The following is a 19,126-nucleotide window of genomic DNA, read 5'->3' on the forward strand; positions in this document are numbered from 1 at the left end:
TCATTTTTAGTTCCCAAAAATTGAATGGCGGTATTACATGGATCAAAGTGATTGATCTGAGTCCCTAGATGTTTGACCTGGACAAGTTATCAGCTGCTGCTTTATAGGACCGGATCTGAAATTTAGGTACATTGGACTTTTCCTTGGTAAAGCTCCATTTGACGGGATCAACCCCTCCAAGTTTGTTTTGAGTCATGGCGAGGAAAAGTCTGTTTACGAACATCCTACGTAGGCAGTCAGAACCTTTAGCTGTACAGCGCCAACTCCTTCCCCGGGTGCCGGCTCCACACACATCGGACACACCTAGCAATGACTAAGAGGTCAACACACAGGAGCGAGAAACTCAAACTCCAAATAACAGGGAGCACAATACCTCCGGGCTGACTCAGGCAGATAAACATTGAACACGCAGACACTAAAAGGCTTAAGTCGCATACCTCGTGTGTTCCTCATCTAGAAGGTTACGGCACGTTCTGTTCCAGAAGTATTCACGTAAATTCCATACATGGAACATACAATGGACGACCTTTTCAATTTTTTTTTTTCCAGCACAGATAGCATTCTATTTTATCTGCGCTCCACCCAGTAGATGAAAGCCTAACTCCAGGTTTCACCGAAATTTCAATAGTTTGTTTGGGGCCCAGCTGGTCTAAGCCGATTATTTCCTTTATTGATACATGCGCCAGCTGTCCAAACTTTATAAACGTGTATATGGCGTCGGCGACAGAGTATACGGCGCTGTGCTGCAGCAGCAGGAGGGAGACTTCCCGACCCCGTTCATGAAACAAAGACGAGTCAGGACTCAGCCATTCACAGGAAGCCTTGTACATTATGAATGAATACAAGCCTTCTGCTGATTGGCCGAGGTGGAGATGTGGGTGGATGACGTCACAATCTCCACCTCAATCAGCTTGGTCCAAACAAACTCAATTTAATTGAAACCTGGAGTTGGGCATCAAAAAGCATCTTAAAGTGGAGTTCTACCTGAAAAAAAATCAAAGTCAGCAGCTACAAAAACTACAGCCACCGACCCGTCCCTCGGTCCAGCCGTGTCCTCACCAGCACTGTATGCTGCCATGTGCAGAATTTTCACAGTCGTTTTATGAGTGTTAAAAACGCTTCCCAAACGCCTGCCTGACGCCTGCTGACAAAGCTAGTGTGAACGTAGCCTAAGGGGCTCATTCACACTTGACTGTTTTACCAACGCTTGCCAAACACCCCTATAGCGTTTGGCAAGCGTTGGTCCGGCGTTTGCGGAGCGGTTTTTAACGCTCCGCAAATGCCGCATGCGCGGTTTAGCAGCGGTTGCTAGGCGTTTGCCCAGCGTTAAAAAACACCCCACAAACGCCTATGACGACGTTTAAATGGTGTTACCGCTCCGCAAACACCGGCCGGGCGTTTGCAGAGCGGCACCATAGACTAGAATAGGAGGCTTCAACGCCTCCTGACTCGCCAGAGGCATCCGTTTTGCCGTGACGCTAACGCTCCCGTTAGAACAGCACCATGTGCTGCAATGTGCAGAATTGTCCGAGGCGTTTGGGAAGCGGTAAAAAGGCTTCCCAAACGCCTCTCTGCCGCCTGCACACAACGCTAGTGTGAACGTAGCCTTAGAAAGTCATGTAACCCTTGCAATGTGAGGGCAGCCCCGCTACAAGGGAGGCTTTTTAGGATTCCTAGAGTTAAGCCAGCCATACTTGGATGGAAATTTGACCAGTTGAGCAGGGCCTAGCCGAATTTCAGCCTGTCTAGGGGCTGATTGAACACAAGTCGATCAATTTGCAGACAACCAACCAGCTGACAACACTGATCATTGTATTCTGATGGCAGGGGAAGGCTTCCTGCTGGCAGAAAACGATGGCTCAGCAGGACGAATCCCCCCATCCACACATTTGATCGGTTCAATTTTTCCTCCAACCCCCAAAGAATCATGTATGACCCGCCTTAGACTTCCAGATTGCTCAGCGCTACACCAGGTTGGGATGAAGAACTAGTGACAGGTCCTCTTTAATCACTGTATTGTTCACAGTACGTTTCCCCACAACGTTCATTACAATAGGACACACACCAACCTGCCTCGCTCCTTCAGGAGCCGGCTAGACAAGGAGAAGAAATAAAAGGTCTGCCAGTCTGAAGAGGGTGCTTGTTCCTGAAAACGGTTTCTGGTATGTTCTGCACCCTTACCAAGAAAGAGGGCAAAGGCGGCACATTCCTGCATTACAGAACATTCACAGCCAGAGCGGAAAGCAGCTTATTGAGGTACAGAAACGTTTACGGCGACCAGAACACAACACAGCAACCAAAATGAGAGGTGAAACCTTCCACGGCCAAGCAGAGACACAACACTTCCCATATAGGAAGGCTCCGTGTACGCGGGACGTTTGGAAAACTCTTCTGAACGATGGAAACTGACTGCTGGAAAACGTATGTTAAAAAACGTCAGTTCGGCCTTGCGTTTGCATACCGCATTTACGTTTAGAAGCGTTTTTTTTTTTAAAGAGAACCTCAGGAGACCCTCCCAAATGTCCAGAATGCACTGAAAAACGGTAAAAAACTAGAAAAGCTCCAATTTGTGGGGAAATTGTGTGAAGTGTTCTTGCCTCCACCAGTAGTCCACAACTGGAGTGGGCGGAGTAACTGACAAAAGCTACTCCGCCCACTCTGCTGGCTGCTCACAGGCCTGGGTTCCTATGGCAACTCACTCTACAGCAAGGGCAGAGAAGAGCGGTTAAAAACAAACTGCTCCAACTTGCTCACTTCACTGGCGGTTGCCATCTTTAAACGGTTGTAGTTTAAAAATTATAAATCCTACACCGAAGAGCTTTATATTGTGAGAATCACAAGACCCAGACCTACATTTTGATGCATAGTATGTCTCTGAAATATTACTTCAATATATATATTTGAAATATCTTCAAATTTGAGGTGGCTAGAGTGGAGTTTCAATGAAGGTCAATGGGCGGCGTGAGTTGCAAACAAATGGTCATATTGTGAAAACTATCAGGATTATGGCTCAGCCGTGGACATTTTTAGTGGCAGCGGGGATAGCTGAATGTTGTGATATGATTTGTGTAGGTGGGCTTGAAAATGAGGGAGTGATGGCAGTTTAGAAATCATGTCCTGATTTTTCAGCTCCCACTCTAGCTTTTGTCAGCTCCCACTCTAGTTTTGAACATTCCACCATTCATTCCTATGGGACCAATTTCACCACAAAAACTGCGATATTTCGTGAGGCATTCGGCGAAACGTTCCACAAAGTAATCCGTTTCCGTGTATTACTGTCTATGTAGTGTAAAAACTGTGGGAGGAGTTAGGGGGCAAATTTGGCTATAATAATAAGAATATATATGTGAGATAACAGGAAGTGGTCGCCAGGCAACAACACTTAATAAACTATTTCAGACATTTTGAGAGAGCAGAAGCAGAGAGCGCAGTATGTGTGGAGATGACCCGTCTTTTCTGGTTGTATTCACCATGGATCCCATCATGATCATAATGCGACGCGTTCTACCATTTTTTCCTTTCACGCTAAACCTGTAACTGACTGCGCTGGTGTATCGGGTCCATTTGAATACACGGAAAACGCTTTGCATGCAATTCTGTGATGAAAAAAAGGCTCTGGACTTAATCTGGATATGGAACTGTTAAAAAACGCTTCTAAACGCAAACGCTTATAAACGCGGTTAGCCGCGTTTACAAGCATTTGAAATGCTGATAAAATCTACTTCTGATTGCAAGTTTGGTGCGTAAAAAAAAAAAATGACTAAACTGAACTGCCTGTAAATGACAATGTGTACATGGAGACATAGGAGAACATTAGGGAGAGTTCAGGGGCTGCTGGAAAAAAAAAACAAAAACGCAGAAAAGCTCATGAACGTCAGTTTATCAGCTGCAGTGTACATGAACCCCAAGTTGAACTCCAGACAACGATGAAATACACAGGAGATGTTGTACACAAAGGATTTTTATTTGTTCATCCTGTCCTGAGAATCATACAGCTCTGTCACAAAGCACTGTCCTGATTTGACTGTTCTACAGTTAATACCTAAATGTCTTACCCCCAGCCTGCCACATGAAAGGGGAAGCAGCAGACCAATGAGCTTGTCAGTTACTCAGCTTTTCCATACCGGCACTGCAGTACACCTTATTGGCTTCTTGTGCTGCTTCTCCCTATGAGCTCGGCTGTACAGGGGACTGAAAAGTCCATATGAAGTCAAGTTGAGATTTATTCCTTATACTGCTAGGATTAGTTAATAAGCCAGGACGGTATATTATATTTACTTGGTTTCTGGCCTAGGCCAAAATGATGTCTTACATTAAGGGAGTCGTGGGAAGAGCCGATTTTCTCAGATATGCGTACCCTTCTGCCTGCATGCCTGAGCTAAGAGCAGATGGATTCCAGGAAGTAAACGATACATGAATCATCCGCCAGTACTCAAGATGGCCGCAGACAGAATGTTTTGGATTGAGATGCAGTGTAGTTCCACTTTCAAGCCCGAAAGGTTCCATGAACACTGGGGGGGGGATTAATAATGCCGGTAATGTTAGCTGTGTAAAGTACACGTTAAAAATGTGAGTTTTTCAGTATTATTTCATTAGCTTTTAGCGATGTTTTTCCACATTTAAGTGTTCTTTTTTTGCCACATTTTTCAGTGTTAAGAGCGTTTTCACAGGGGGGGGGGCAGCTGGAGCAGGAAGCTGCATGCCTTTACAGCCACTTTAAAGTGGTTGTAAAGGTTCAAGGTTTTTTTTGTTTTTTTTTTTACCTTTGTGCAGTCTATGCATGAAGGTAAAAACCCTTCTCTGTGCAGCATCCCCCCAACACTCACCTAAGCCCCCTCTTGATTCAGCAGTGTGCACTGGAGTCTAGGATACCCCGGGACTCCCTCTCCTCATTGGCTGAGACAGAAGCAGGAGAGATTAGCTCCCGCTGCTGTCAATCACAACCAGTGAGCCAATGAAAAGAGGGGGAGGAGGAGGGGGCAGGGCTGAGTCGTGGCTCCGTGTGTGAATGGGCACAGAGCTGATTGCTGTGGGGGCACCCAACAGGAGGAAGGGGTCAGGAGCGCCAACAGGGGACCTGAGAAGAGGAGGATGGGGGACTACTCCATGCAAAACCATGACACACAGCAGGTAAGTATAGACATGTTTGTTTTTTCTTTTTTTAAATGCCTTTAGAATCACTAAATCACTTTCTCGAAATTTAGGTAAAATCCAACCCCCCCCCCCCCAATCTCTAGACACTTGCCTGGCTCCTGTCACCATGCCAGCGCTGTCCTGGCTGCAGCACTGCTCCGCACATTTCCTGATCTCACAGGAGCCACAGGCAGGTAAGTACAATCTCCTAATTAACATATTCAAGTAAAGCTGACAACACAGTCGCCATCTACCAACAAATGAACCTTTCGTATCATTCTCAGGATTGGTAAACTGCAACATGTGACATTTGTGTTTTGGGGTTTATTACCCCCTTTATAATCCTCTAAGTTCTATAAAAGTGAAGAATGCTGCCTACCGGGACAGGAGTGTACAGACTACATACCTGCAATGTCTTTTATGATCTGTTATTAGATGAGTCGGCAACCAATAATTGGCCGTCTCTGTTACAAGTAAATGGTCTCCCTCCAGGGCTGTGTATTAAGGAGACTTAGATGATTCCAATCCTCACTGTAAGTCAATGCTGGATGACAGCCACAGCGTCTGCCTCGCCGTGCCGCATGACTCTGCGGACTATTCCATGAATGCTCGGGCTATGTAGTTCTTTTAGTGCCAATCACAGCTCAGACCACATTGTATTCAAAACAAAACCAGAAGCACCGCATTGTAAGGTAATTAAAAAGCTGCCTAAGCGGAGTTATAACTCACCTTCATTGGGCACCTGACAGCCATTGCTACCTAGTTGTGAAGAGATCCCTGGCTGCACCAAATCACCTCCTCCACAGGAAGGAACGCAAATCCCTGACAAAGATATTAAAGTGTTACTAAACCCCGGACCCCGCGGTCGCTAGATCCGCCTCTCCCCGGACCCCGCGGTCGCTAGATCCGCCTCTCCCCGGACCCCGCGGTCGCTAGATCCGCCTCTCCCCGGACCCCGCGGTCGCTAGATCCGCCTCTCCCCGGACCCCGCGGTCGCTAGTTCGCCTCTCCCCGGACCCCGCGGTCGCTAGTTCGCCTCTCCCCGGACCCCGCGGTCGCTAGATCCGCCTCTCCCCGGACCCCGCGGTCGCTAGATCCGCCTCTCCCCGGACCCCGCGGTCGCTAGATCCGCCTCTCCCCGGACCCCGCGGTCGCTAGATCCGCCTCTCCCCGGACCCCGCGGTCGCTAGATCCGCCTCTCCCCGGACCCCGCGGTCGCTAGATCCGCCTCTCCCCGGACCCCGCGGTCGCTAGATCCGCCTCTCCCCGGACCCCGCGGTCGCTAGATCCGCCTCTCCCCGGACCCCGCGGTCGCTAGATCCGCCTCTCCCCGGACCCCGCGGTCGCTAGATCCGCCTCTCCCCGGACCCCGCGGTCGCTAGATCCGCCTCTCCCCGGACCCCGCGGTCGCTAGATCCGCCTCTCCCCGGACCCCGCGGTCGCTAGATCCGCCTCTCCCCGGACCCCGCGGTCGCTAGTTCGCCTCTCCCCGGACCCCGCGGTCGCTAGTTCGCCTCTCCCCGGACCCCGCGGTCGCTAGTTCGCCTCTCCCCGGACCCCGCGGTCGCTAGTTCGCCTCTCCCCGGACCCCGCGGTCGCTAGATCCGCCTCTCCCCGGACCCCGCGGTCGCTAGATCCGCCTCTCCCCGGACCCCGCGGTCGCTAGATCCGCCTCTCCCCGGACCCCGCGGTCGCTAGATCCGCCTCTCCCCGGACCCCGCGGTCGCTAGATCCGCCTCTCCCCGGACCCCGCGGTCACTAGATCCGCCTCTCCCCGGACCCCGCGGTCACTAGATCCGCCTCTCCCCGGACCCCGCGGTCACTAGATCCGCCTCTCCCCGGACCCCGCGGTCACTAGATCCGCCTCTCCCCGGACCCCGCGGTCACTAGATCCGCCTCTCCCCGGACCCCGCGGTCACTAGTTCGCCTCTCCCCGGACCCCGCGGTCACTAGTTCGCCTCTCCCCGGACCCCGCGGTCACTAGTTCGCCTCTCCCCGGACCCCGCGGTCACTAGTTCGCCTCTCCCCGGACCCCGCGGTCACTAGATAAAATCCCCAGACCTGCGAAGCAACTTTATGACAAGTCTGGGTTCACACAGAAACCGCATGCGATGTGGGCAGGAATAGCATTCCTGTCCAAACCGCATGCGGTTTCTCCACTGCATTCCTTAACATTCCTGTCAAAATCGATTGCTATTCTTTGCATCCATAAATTTTGTATGGATGCAAATCGCACCGCAAAGTATCGGTTTTCGGTATCTGAGTACTCCTGAAAACACTCGGTATCGGCACGGATATTGATTTTGGTGCATCCCTACTCCTAATACAAAATAAATCCAGGAGTAAGGAAAGTAGGAACTCCATGCAGCATCCTAACAGGTCTGTAGACCTTGGGACTCACCTCATCTTCCTAGATATAAACATGATAACATTTAAAGAGAACCAGTGCATTGCCTGAGCAAAGAAACAAGTCAGCTTCAAGCCCTGCACCCCAAGGCACAACACCCACCTTTCAGCTCCCTCGCCACTCGGATTAAAGGGACACTACATTCTAGTTTATAAAAAAGAAACCTTCTAATTATCTATTCACTGAAAACATGACTCCGCCTCCTCCAAATTCCTTTCCAGACCCCGCTGTACTTGCTTTGGGGGTTGCGAGCTGCCAGCATCCACTGCAGCTGCACAAGAAGTCTGGGAATTTGAAATCCCCTCTCTTACCTGCAGTGCTTCTGGACCAGATCAATTCTGACTGGCTAGCGCTTTCACAATGAATCAATTGGGTCTGACAGCACGGCAACCCCAGAGGGGAGTACAATAGGGACTGGGAAGGCTGTCCTTTAAAGCAGGGGTCTCCAAACTATGGCCTTCCAGGAGTTGAGGAACTGCAAGTCCCATGGTGCCTTGCAAAACTCTGACAGCCACAGGCAAGACTTCCAGAGGCATGATGGAACTTGTAGTACTTCAACAGCTGGAGGGCCATAGTTTGGAGAACTCTGCTCTAAAGGATAAGTTGACCTTTGGGAACATGTTACACGTACAGGGGTGGACTGACCATTTGGAAACTCGGGCACTGCCTGAGGGCCCGGGGTTAGTAGGGGGCCCCATGAGATGCCCCTGGTACCTTTTTCATAGGCTTTTTTGACTTTGGGCAAGGACACAGGGGCCCCCCATGATCCCCTATTGCCCGGGGGCCCCATGAGTTGTCAGTCCGCCCCTGTACATGTAACACATTTCGCTCCTGCAGTGGCTTCCCAATTCCCCCTCACCTTCCCCAGGACAGAAGGTTGGGGATCTTCTCCCCAGACCCGCTGTCACCATTTTAAAAGGAGCGCAGCATTGCGGGGATCCTCCCACATGGCAGCATCATTCGTTCAGAGTTCAGTGAATGAAAGGACTACAACTACTGACAGACTTTGCGGCTGATGGCATGTAGTTCTCAATGAACTGGGCAGCACAGTGGCTAAATGGTTAGCACTTTCGCCTGGCAGTACTCGGGTCGTTGGTTTGTATCCCAACCCCTGCACCTCCTGCCTGGGAGTGTGCATGTTCTCCCTGTGCCTGCGCAGGTACTCCGGTTTCCTCCTACTCCCAAAGACATGCTGGTATGTTCATTGGCTCCTGTCTAAATTGTCCCTAGTATGTGTATGTATGAATGTAAGTCAGGAACCGTAGATTGTACGCCCCTTGAGGGGTAGGGAGTGAATGCAAAACGCGGCCCGCACGGCCTCATAGATGTGAACCAGGAGTAAGACGGAAAAAGAAAAAAGCAAGATATTGGCAAGAAACTTTTGGATCCTTGTGATCTCTGTTTTGTTTGATTACCATTTCTGTTTATTACGGGATCTGCGTATCCACGTTGTTCTATTTATGTGTAATCCTGCTCTTGCAGTGATGTCATTGTGGATTCTGTAACTACTCTTCCATTTTCTCTATTATCTTGACAATAAAAGTTGTTTGGATTTAAAAAAAAAAGAAAAAAAAAAAGGACAGTCAGGCAATGAGTGACGCCACATAGGCAGCCGCCATCTTTCTCAGTAAAGAAATCCTTTACAAACAAACTGCACAGGACCGAAGGCAAAGCTGCAGTACATTTTTCCTGCTTTTGACCTCCCCAGCTGGGACATTCGTTTTATTAAGGTTGATGATTACATGTTAATATTTAACAAAAATATTCACCGCCGAGGGATCCTTAAAATGAAAGGCAAACGCCATCTTTTTTTTTTTTTTGACTTCTGGAGGAGTTTTGGGAGCTGCCAAGTTGTATCTACACTGGCTAGAACCAGCTTCGCCACATCCGGGCAGCAAACAGCAGCTTCAACCAGAAGCTTCTCGCATATACCCTTTCAAATGTACATTTTCTAGTGTTTTAATGTAAACTATGACAACTGTAAACTCTTCGGGGCAGCCGCCGCGGCCTCCCTCTTCGGGGCAGCCGCCGCAGCCTCCCTCTTCGGGGCAGCCGCCGCAGCCTCCCTCTTCGGGGCAGCCGCCGCAGCCTCCCTCTTCGGGGCAGCCGCCGCAGCCTCCCTCTTCGGGGCAGCCGCCGCAGCCTCCCTCTTCGGGGCAGCAGCCGCAGCCTCCCTCTTCGGGGCAGCAGCCGCAGCCTCCCTCTTCGGGGCAGCAGCCGCAGCCTCCCTCTTCGGGGCAGCAGCCGCAGCCTCCCTCTTCGGGGCAGCAGCCGCAGCCTCCCTCTTCGGGGCAGCAGCCGCAGCCTCCCTCTTCGGGGCAGCAGCCGCAGCCTCCCTCTTCGGGGCAGCAGCCGCAGCCTCCCTCTTCGGGGCAGCAGCCGCAGCCTCCCTCTTCGGGGCAGCAGCCGCAGCCTCCCTCTTCGGGGCAGCAGCCGCAGCCTCCCTCTTCGGGGCAGCAGCCGCAGCCTCCCTCTTCGGGGCAGCAGCCGCAGCCTCCCTCTTCGGGGCAGCAGCCGCAGCCTCCCTCTTCGGGGCAGCAGCCGCAGCCTCCCTCTTCGGGGCAGCAGCCGCAGCCTCCCTCTTCGGGGCAGCAGCCGCAGCCTCCCTCTTCGGGGCAGCAGCCGCAGCCTCCCTCTTCGGGGCAGCAGCCTCCCTCTTCGGGGCAGCAGCCGCAGCCTCCCTCTTCGGGGCAGCAGCCGCAGCCTCCCTCTTCGGGGCAGCAGCCGCAGCCTCCCTCTTCGGGGCAGCAGCCGCAGCCTCCCTCTTCGGGGCAGCAGCCGCAGCCTCCCTCTTCGGGGCAGCAGCCGCAGCCTCCCTCTTCGGGGCAGCAGCCGCAGCCTCCCTCTTCGGGGCAGCAGCCGCAGCCTCCCTCTTCGGGGCAGCAGCCGCAGCCTCCCTCTTCGGGGCAGCAGCCGCAGCCTCCCTCTTCGGGGCAGCAGCCGCAGCCTCCCTCTTCGGGGCAGCAGCCGCAGCCTCCCTCTTCGGGGCAGCAGCCGCAGCCTCCCTCTTCGGGGCAGCAGCCGCAGCCTCCCTCTTCGGGGCAGCAGCCGCAGCCTCCCTCTTCGGGGCAGCAGCCGCAGCCTCCCTCTTCGGGGCAGCAGCCGCAGCCTCCCTCTTCGGGGCAGCAGCCGCAGCCTCCCTCTTCGGGGCAGCAGCCGCAGCCTCCCTCTTCGGGGCAGCAGCCGCAGCCTCCCTCTTCGGGGCAGCAGCCGCAGCCTCCCTCTTCGGGGCAGCAGCCGCAGCCTCCCTCTTCGGGGCAGCAGCCGCAGCCTCCCTCTTCGGGGCAGCCGCAGCCTCCCTCTTCGGGGCAGCCGCAGCCTCCCTCTTCGGGGCAGCCGCAGCCTCCCTCTTCTGTTGCATACACATTACACCTGCGGGTTATCCAACGTACAGCACTAGAAACCCACACAAAGCAATGTCACTTCCCTCCCTCGTATACTATCCTGGAATGTGCCTACACAGGGATTTTGCAGTACAGGGACAACAGCCCTTGCAGAATAGAAAAAAAAAAAAAAAAAAAAAAAAAAAGGGTACAGAAAGCACATATGCCACAAACTGCGAATTTAGCGCGGTGTTTTGCTGGGACCGGCCTATAAATAACGGCAGTTAAAGCCTGTTTTATAGCAGGTGCAGAGGCTGCCAGAGCTCACCTGCAGAAACAGCACATTCTGCAAGCCAGCCAAGGAGCCGTGTCAAAGCCGTTTAGCTCACGGCCACTGCTGCTATGGATTAGAACCGGTTCAAGCGGGGTGACGTCACCGGGAAGATCTGCCCGGCACTTATCAAGATGGCCAGGGCTAATTATAACTCGACAAAAGGGACGATTTATTTTTTTTATTTTTACCTGGGGGTAGACTTCTTGCCCCAAGCTTCCTTCTAAAAAAAAAGTGTCATAGAATTCGTGAATATCCTTCAACTTACACTGAAACTTTAATGTTTTACTCCAGGCAGGGAAGGGTGACATTGTAGCCATTGGGAAGCTTTGTGCAAAAAGCAACACATCTTTCTCAGTGTAGCAAACTGAAGCAATAGGACACATTAGGCCCCGGGATCACACTGCAGCCTTTTCAGTGCGAATAACATACTGCATCAGAATCGCACCCGTTCATACGAACCGATGCGGGTGTGTTAACACCCCGACATCGGTCTGCAAAACGCAGTGCGATGTGCAGAATTGGATCACATACGTGTGAATACCCATGCGATCCAATTCTAGTGCGGACCCAAAAAAGGGTCCTGTACGTTTTTGGTGCGAGTGCGGTGCGAATAGAGCCATACCATTGATGGGCCGCCACTTCATCCACCGACCCCATCGAGGGGCCACCACTTCATCCACCGACCCCATCGAGGGGCCACCACTTCATCCACCGACCCCATCGAGGGGCCACCACTTCATCCACCGACCCCATCGAGGGGCCACCACTTCCTCCACCGACCCCATCGAGGGGCCACCACTTCCTCCACCGACCCCATCGAGGGGCCACCACTTCCTCCACCGACCCCATCGAGGGGCCACCACTTCCTCCACCGACCCCATCGAGGGGCCACCACTTCATCCACCGACCCCATCGAGGGGCCACCACTTCATCCACCGACCCCATCGAGGGGCCACCACTTCATCCACCGACCCCATCGAGGGGCCACCACTTCATCCACCGACCCCATCGAGGGGCCACCACTTCATCCACCGACCCCATCGAGGGGCCACCACTTCATCCACCGACCCCATCGAGGGGCCACCACTTCATCCACCGACCCCATCGAGGGGCCACCACTTCATCCACCGACCCCATCATCCACCGACCCCATCGAGGGGCCACCACTTCATCCACCGACCCCATCGAGGGGCCACCACTTCATCCACCGACCCCATCGAGGGGCCACCACTTCATCCACCGACCCCATCGAGGGGCCACCACTTCATCCACCGACCCCATCGAGGGGCCACCACTTCATCCACCGACCCCATCATCCACCGACCCCATCGAGGGGCCACCACTTCATCCACCGACCCCATCGATGGGCCACCACTTCATCCACCGACCCCATCGATGGGCCACCACTTCATCCACCGACCCCATCGATGGGCCACCACTTCATCCACCGACCCCATCGATGGGCCACCACTTCATCCACCGACCCCATCGATGGGCCACCACTTCATCCACCGACCCCATCGATGGGCCACCACTTCTTCCACCGACACCATCGATGGGCCACCACTTCTTCCACTGACCCCATCGATGGGCCACCACTTCTTCCACTGACCCCATCGATGGGCCACCACTTCTTCCACTGACCCCATCGATGGGCCACCACTTCTTCCACTGACCCCATCGATGGGCCACCACTTCTTCCACTGACCCCATCGATGGGCCACCACTTCTTCCACTGACCCCATCGATGGGCCACCACTTCTTCCACTGACCCCATCGATGGGCCACCACTTCATCCACTGACACCATCAATGGGGCACTATTTCATCCACTGACACCAACGATGATGCATTGTATGGCTCTAATCGCACCGCATACAAACAGCATATGATTTGTACAGGAATGCGGTGCGGTTCCTGTGCCAATCACATGGGATTTACCGCACCGCTGTAGTGTGAACCTAGGCTAAGGCAAATCACCTTTTCTGTGTGCTGGCCAATGTTGGCAAGAATGAGCCCCTAAGGCCACTTTCACACGGGCGGTTCTTCTGCCGCTTGTAAATACGTTTATTTCATTTTGAAATTCCAACACTCCTGGCACAGAGATCACTTGCGTTTGTACATTGCGTTTATCTGCGATTACATGCGGCTGCGTTTAGCTACGGAAGAAAATTGCCTTTTCTATAGCAACTATTTATTATGTCTTTGCACTGCGATTCACTGCTTCTATGTACAGACAGCTGCGGTACATCGTTCCTGGACACGGTCAACTTTATTTCTCCTGTACTGTACATTATGAGAACGTTGTTGCTAAACGCAGTGTGTGAACGGAGCCATAGGGATGCACTGCCTGCATTTACCTGCGGTAAATAAGTTCCTCAAGCTGAAATCTAACCGCCCGCATGAAAGGGGCCTCAGGCTATGTTGGCCCCGCTGTGTCCAAAGAAAAAAATGCAAAGAATCGCAGGTCTAATGCAACACCAGAACAGCCATCCACACTATGAGAGTGACCTGGAATCTGCAGGCTGGTGTGATATACGCGGCAATTTCAAGAAGTCATCATCTGTCTATACAAGCTAGGAAGTGTTTTTGCACATATTAGAAAATGGAGTGAAGATTAACAATGTAAGTTATAAGGGTCACCAGAAAAAAGGATCAGTGGAATGTTTCAGGTCATATGACTACCTGATAGAGGCATGCACTATCCTAGCTGGGAAAAAAAATATATACCCGCTCATTGACCCTTACCCAACCCTTAGACCACGCAAACGAGATAGTAAAATACCATAAAATGTAACCCCACAAATATTAAACCTAAACAAAATACACTAAAAAGTAACAGTAAACCCAAACACTAAAACACTTTGCAATCCTCTAAAATTGAACTCTTCAAACTTTCTAAACAAAAGACCAGTTTAATGTCCTTCAGACTTTAATGGGGCCAGACTGTGGCCACTGGGGAGGAGAACGTCCCAACTTCAATGGGAAAAAACAATGCCCCATCGATGGGGTCAGTGGACAAAATCGTGCCCCATCGATGGGGTCAGTGGACAAAATCGTGCCCCATCGATGGGGTCAGTGGACAAAATCGTGCCCCATCGATGGGGTCAGTGGACAAAATCGTGCCCCATCGATGGGGTCAGTGGACAAAATCGTGCCCCATCGATGGGGTCAGTGGACAAAATCGTGCCCCATCGATGGGGTCAGTGGACAAAATCGTGCCCCATCGATGGGGTCAGTGGACAAAATCGTGCCCCAAGGGCTGGATAAAAGCACGCAAAGGGCTGCATCTAGCCTGCAGGGGACAGTTTGGAGACCTCTGCTCTAGAATGCTAACTCTACACCCAACCCCCTAAAACAAAACACACAACCCCCAGAAAATAGAACCCTACAACCCAACCCTCCAGAACGTAACCCTACGACCCAACCCTCCAGAACGTAACCCTACGACCCAACCCCCCAGAACGTAACCCTACGACCCAACCCCCCAGAACATAACCCTACGACACAACCCCCTAGAACGTCACCCTACAACCCAACCCCCCAGAACGTCACCCTACAACCCAACCCCCCAGAACGTCACCCTACAACCCAACCCCCCAGAACGTCACCCTACAACCCAACCCCCCAGAACGTCACCCTACAACCCAACCCCCAGAACGTCACCCTACAACCCAACCCCCAGAACGTCACCCTACAACCCAACCCCCCAGAACGTCACCCTACAACCCAACCCTCCAGAACGTAACCCTACAACCCAACCCCCCAGAACGTAACCCTACAACCCAACCCCCCAGAACGTAACCCTACAACCCAACCCCCCAGAACGTAACCCTACAACCCAACCCCCCAGAACGTAACCCTACGACCCAACCCCCCAGAACGTAACCCTACGACCCAACCCCCCAGAACGTAACCCTACGACCCAACCCCCCAGAACGTAACCCTACGACCCAACGCCCCCAGAACGTAACCCTACGACCCAACGCCCCCAAAACGTAACCCTACAACCCAACCCCCCCAGAACGTAACCCTACACATATCCCCCTAGTTGGCAAAATGTGGCCCTCCAGCTGTTGCAGAACTACAAGTTCCATCATGCCTCCGAGAGCCATGCCTGTGGCTATCAGTCTTGAAATGCCTCACTGGATGTGGCCACAGTTTGCACACGCTTGTCCTAGAACGTAACCCTACATGACCCCCTAGAACGTAATCCGACACATAACCCCACAAGACGTAAACACACACGTAAGCCCCTGGAACAGGGGTGAGCAAACTGTGGACCTCCAGCTGTTGCGGGACTACAAGTCCCATCAGGGAGCCATGCTTGTGGCCATCAGTGTCGCAATCTCTCATTGGACATGTAGTTCCACAAGAGCTGGAAGGCTGCAGTTCACCCACCTCTGCCCTAGAACATAACCACCTAAAACATAAACCTACACCCAATGCCCCCAATATTTAACCCAAATCCAAACTCTAACACTAAGCAAACACTTTCAAAAAACGTATCAGGACAAGAAGGTTTCCAGTCCCTGCATCAAAAATAATGTCCAGGTACTGACATCAAAACCGACTCCTACTTCTTAAAAGGACTGCAATACGCACTTCCTGTACCTGGAATCATCTGATCGTTTTTGGCACCAATGTGTGTGTATTCTGCAAATCATTTTCATAGAACTCTGCACAGTCAAGGAGAGGCCAACCAGCCTGCGGGTCGCCCTGGTAGACGGACTAGCTTATAAAGTTGAGCTTAGATGCCCTTCGCACTTTGGTACGGCTCTGTGCGCCTACGGGGTTAAAGCCGAGAAGAACACGACACGCACGGTACATGGGAACACGCACGGTACATGGGAACGCCATCACCCAGCACATTAACCCTTCCAGCACAAGGCTTCTGCAATAGGTTTCTGTACCCCGATGGGCGGAGAAAGGAGCCCGATTATATAAATAGGTGGGAAGGACGATGTCCTCGGCTCTCAGGTTAGCAGCGTGTTCCCGACTCTAAATTTAGCTTTGACAATTAGACTGAAATACACACACCTAAATTATGTAACCAGTGTAAACACACCGAGCACCAATACTGGACCCAATCTCTGTACAGACAACCCAAGGGATGGTCCTTTACATAGGAGGGTGCATGTCCAGGAAGTACCCACAAGAGTGGCGTTGGGGACAGGCACCCCCCAATATAGCATACATTAGGAAATACTGGAGCAATGGGATGAATAGGATATAGAGAGTTCTGCCTCATTGGCCTCCACCCTGAGCCCAGTGTCTGCCATCTCCTTCACAGGCGCACCCCCCCCCCCCCCCATGACCTCCATCACTTCAGTTACCTTCCTACATATGCACCTACAGCTTTTTTTCCCCCCCTCGGGACCCTTTTCACAACATTCCCCCCATCCTCACCAATGAATCAAGTGCCCCTTGTGCCCAACAGCTTTACAGAAGGTGTCAGATGTTCCTCGGGTGCTCCCTACACCCCTTCCTACTTTTTTCTAGGGTACCCCTTGTGCCCTTCCTGCTCCCAACAGCTGCCCCCTGAAACTTCCTATTTTTAACCCTTCAGATACAACCAGTACCCTCCCTGTCACCTACCCTTCAAGTACCACCTGTACCCTTCTCCATTGCACCAGGACCCAGCAGGTTCCACACGTATGCTCCTTCTCCACTCTCTGGTTACCTTTCACCATCTGTAGCCTCCATTAAACCAGGCAACCTTTACCTCTCCCTCTGGTACCCCTACATCCACAGGTCCCGGTATTTTCCTACAACAGGTGCCTCTGTACCCCCTACTACAGGGTTTGCCCCTGCTACCCTAATGTCACTCAACAGGTGTCCTCACCTCAGGTACTCCACATAGCCTATGCATTGTAATGCCTGCCACCCTTCCCATCAGCCTACTTCCTCTAGGGTGACCCTGTACACTCCCCTCCCGCAACAGGTGTCCCTTGTACCCACCTCATCTAACAGGTGACCCCTCTGCCAACCCTTTAATTGCCTCCTGAATTCTTACTCCAGCATGTGTACGCATTGCCCTCCTCCATTCAAGCAGGTGCCCCTCATAACCACCCCACTTCCCCTTATGATGGGGCTCCCATTACCTGCTCCATTTTAGCAGGTGCCTCAATCTGCTTCTCAGGTGCCTCCAATACCCCTCATAACCTCCCCCTCTCTCAGGGGTCTCCTGTAACGGTCATAACCTTCCTCCTCACCCCTACACCTTTCATACACTCCAAGGTACCCCTGAACCCCCTCATACCTTGGGCAATTCCTATACCCCTCATATCTTAGGAGCCTCCCTCATATCTCAGATGCCTTCTGAAGCCCTCATACCTCTACAGCCTCCCTGATCTTGGTGTCTCCTACACCCTTAAAATCTCTTGGGTGCTTCCTATAACCCCCATATCTTAGGAGCCTCCCTCATATCTTATATGCCTCCGATACCCCTCATCTTACCGGTGTCTGCTATACCCCCCATATCTTGGGAGCCTCCCCTTTATCTCGGATGCCTCCTGAAACCCTCGTATCTTTAAAGCCTCCTGTACCTCTCATATCTCTCGGGTGCCTCCTGTAAGCCTCATATCCTCACCCTCCCTTGGGCGTCCCCTGCACCCCTCATTTCAGGTTCCCTTTTGTACCCCTCATAACTATCGGGTGCCTCCTGTAAGCCTCATATCCCCACTCTCCCTTGGGCATCCCCTGCACCCCTCATCTCCAGTGTCTCTTGTACCCCTTATATCCTCAGCCTCCCTTAGAGGGTCCCCTGTAACCCTACACCTTTTATACACTCCAAGGGGCCCCTTGAATCCCATCATATCTTGGGTGATCCCTATACTCCTCATATCCTCCTCCCTCAGGTGCCTCCTGTAGCCCTCATCTCTCCGGTGCCCCTGCACCCTTCATAGTCTCCCAAACTCACCCCCTGTACCCCTCATACCCTCCCAAAAGGTGCCCCCCTCCCTCATTCTCTTCACTCAGGTGCCTCCTATAAAACTCTCATTCCCTCAGGTACCCTTCCCCCCCTTCTGTTGGGGCACCCAATACTATACCAGGTGCCCCCACATACATTTCCCCTTCAGGTGACCCCAATATCAGTCATACCTCCCCCAAATCCTCCTCTGGTTACCTCACTACTCCTCCCTCAGGGGCCCCCTGTACCCACCCCCCTGCGTTGGGGCCCCATTACTCCCCTCCATTATATCAAGGACCCCCTGTAGCCCCTCCCCCACCTTCTCAGGTGCCCCCCATACCCTCTCCCCTCAGGTACATCATGCACCGCCCCCTTTCCCCCATACCCACCTTCCCTTCAGGTCTCCTCCATACTCGCCCCGTGTTGGGGTCCCGTTCCCCCCTCCATAATATCAGGTGCCCCCCGTACCCCTCCCTCTCAGGTACCCTCCTCCTCCCCGTACCTTGCTCTTGACCTCCACCGTGCTGAGGGACCTGGCGCTGGTTCCGGCGGCCCGGTGAGCCCGGTTCATGTTGCCCTCCTCTGCTCTCTCCGCTCTCCTCCTCTTCTGTACGGTTCTCCTCAGTGACACGGAGCCCGGGCCGCCTGCGTCATCGCCCCGCCCCCTTCTTCCCCGCTCCTCCCGCCAGTCAGCGCGTGCACCTGACCTCCGGAGCGCGCAGGTATTCCCCGCCCCCCTCCACCTGGAGAGAGAGAGAGCGCGAGCGGGGAGCGCCTCGTTACGTCATGACGTCGGGCGGGCGGCCGCCATGGCAACGACAACAAATGTGTGTCAGGGGGAGGAGCCTCGGTACCGAGTTGTGAGTGACTGAGGGACCCGGACATTGGGGGACACCAAAGGGGGACCCCAGAGGAGAGAGAACCACTGAGGGGGACCCCAAAGGAGAGAGAGACACTGAGGGGGGACCCCCAAGGAAAGAGACACAGAGGGGGGACCCCTGAGGAGAGCGAGAGACA

General features: G+C 53.1%; 1 protein-coding gene across 1 annotated transcript in view; it reads right to left on the reverse strand.

The window, feature by feature from the left end:
• The window catches only part of PARD6B (par-6 family cell polarity regulator beta), a 73,817-nt gene extending 55,054 nt beyond the window's left edge, over positions 1–18,763 (reverse strand). The window contains exon 1 of the mRNA XM_089662270.1: positions 18,612–18,763. Within this exon, the coding sequence (XP_089518396.1) occupies positions 18,612–18,680 (69 nt within the window). The 5' untranslated portion in view covers positions 18,681–18,763. The remainder of the gene's footprint in view (positions 1–18,611) is intronic.
• Between the last annotated feature and the right edge of the window lie 363 nt (positions 18,764–19,126).

This window comes from Staurois parvus, unplaced genomic scaffold, assembly GCF_062004578.1.
Source record: "Staurois parvus isolate SC_StPar_1 unplaced genomic scaffold, SC_StPar_1.0 ptg001451l, whole genome shotgun sequence".
Taxonomy (NCBI): domain Eukaryota; kingdom Metazoa; phylum Chordata; class Amphibia; order Anura; family Ranidae; genus Staurois; species Staurois parvus.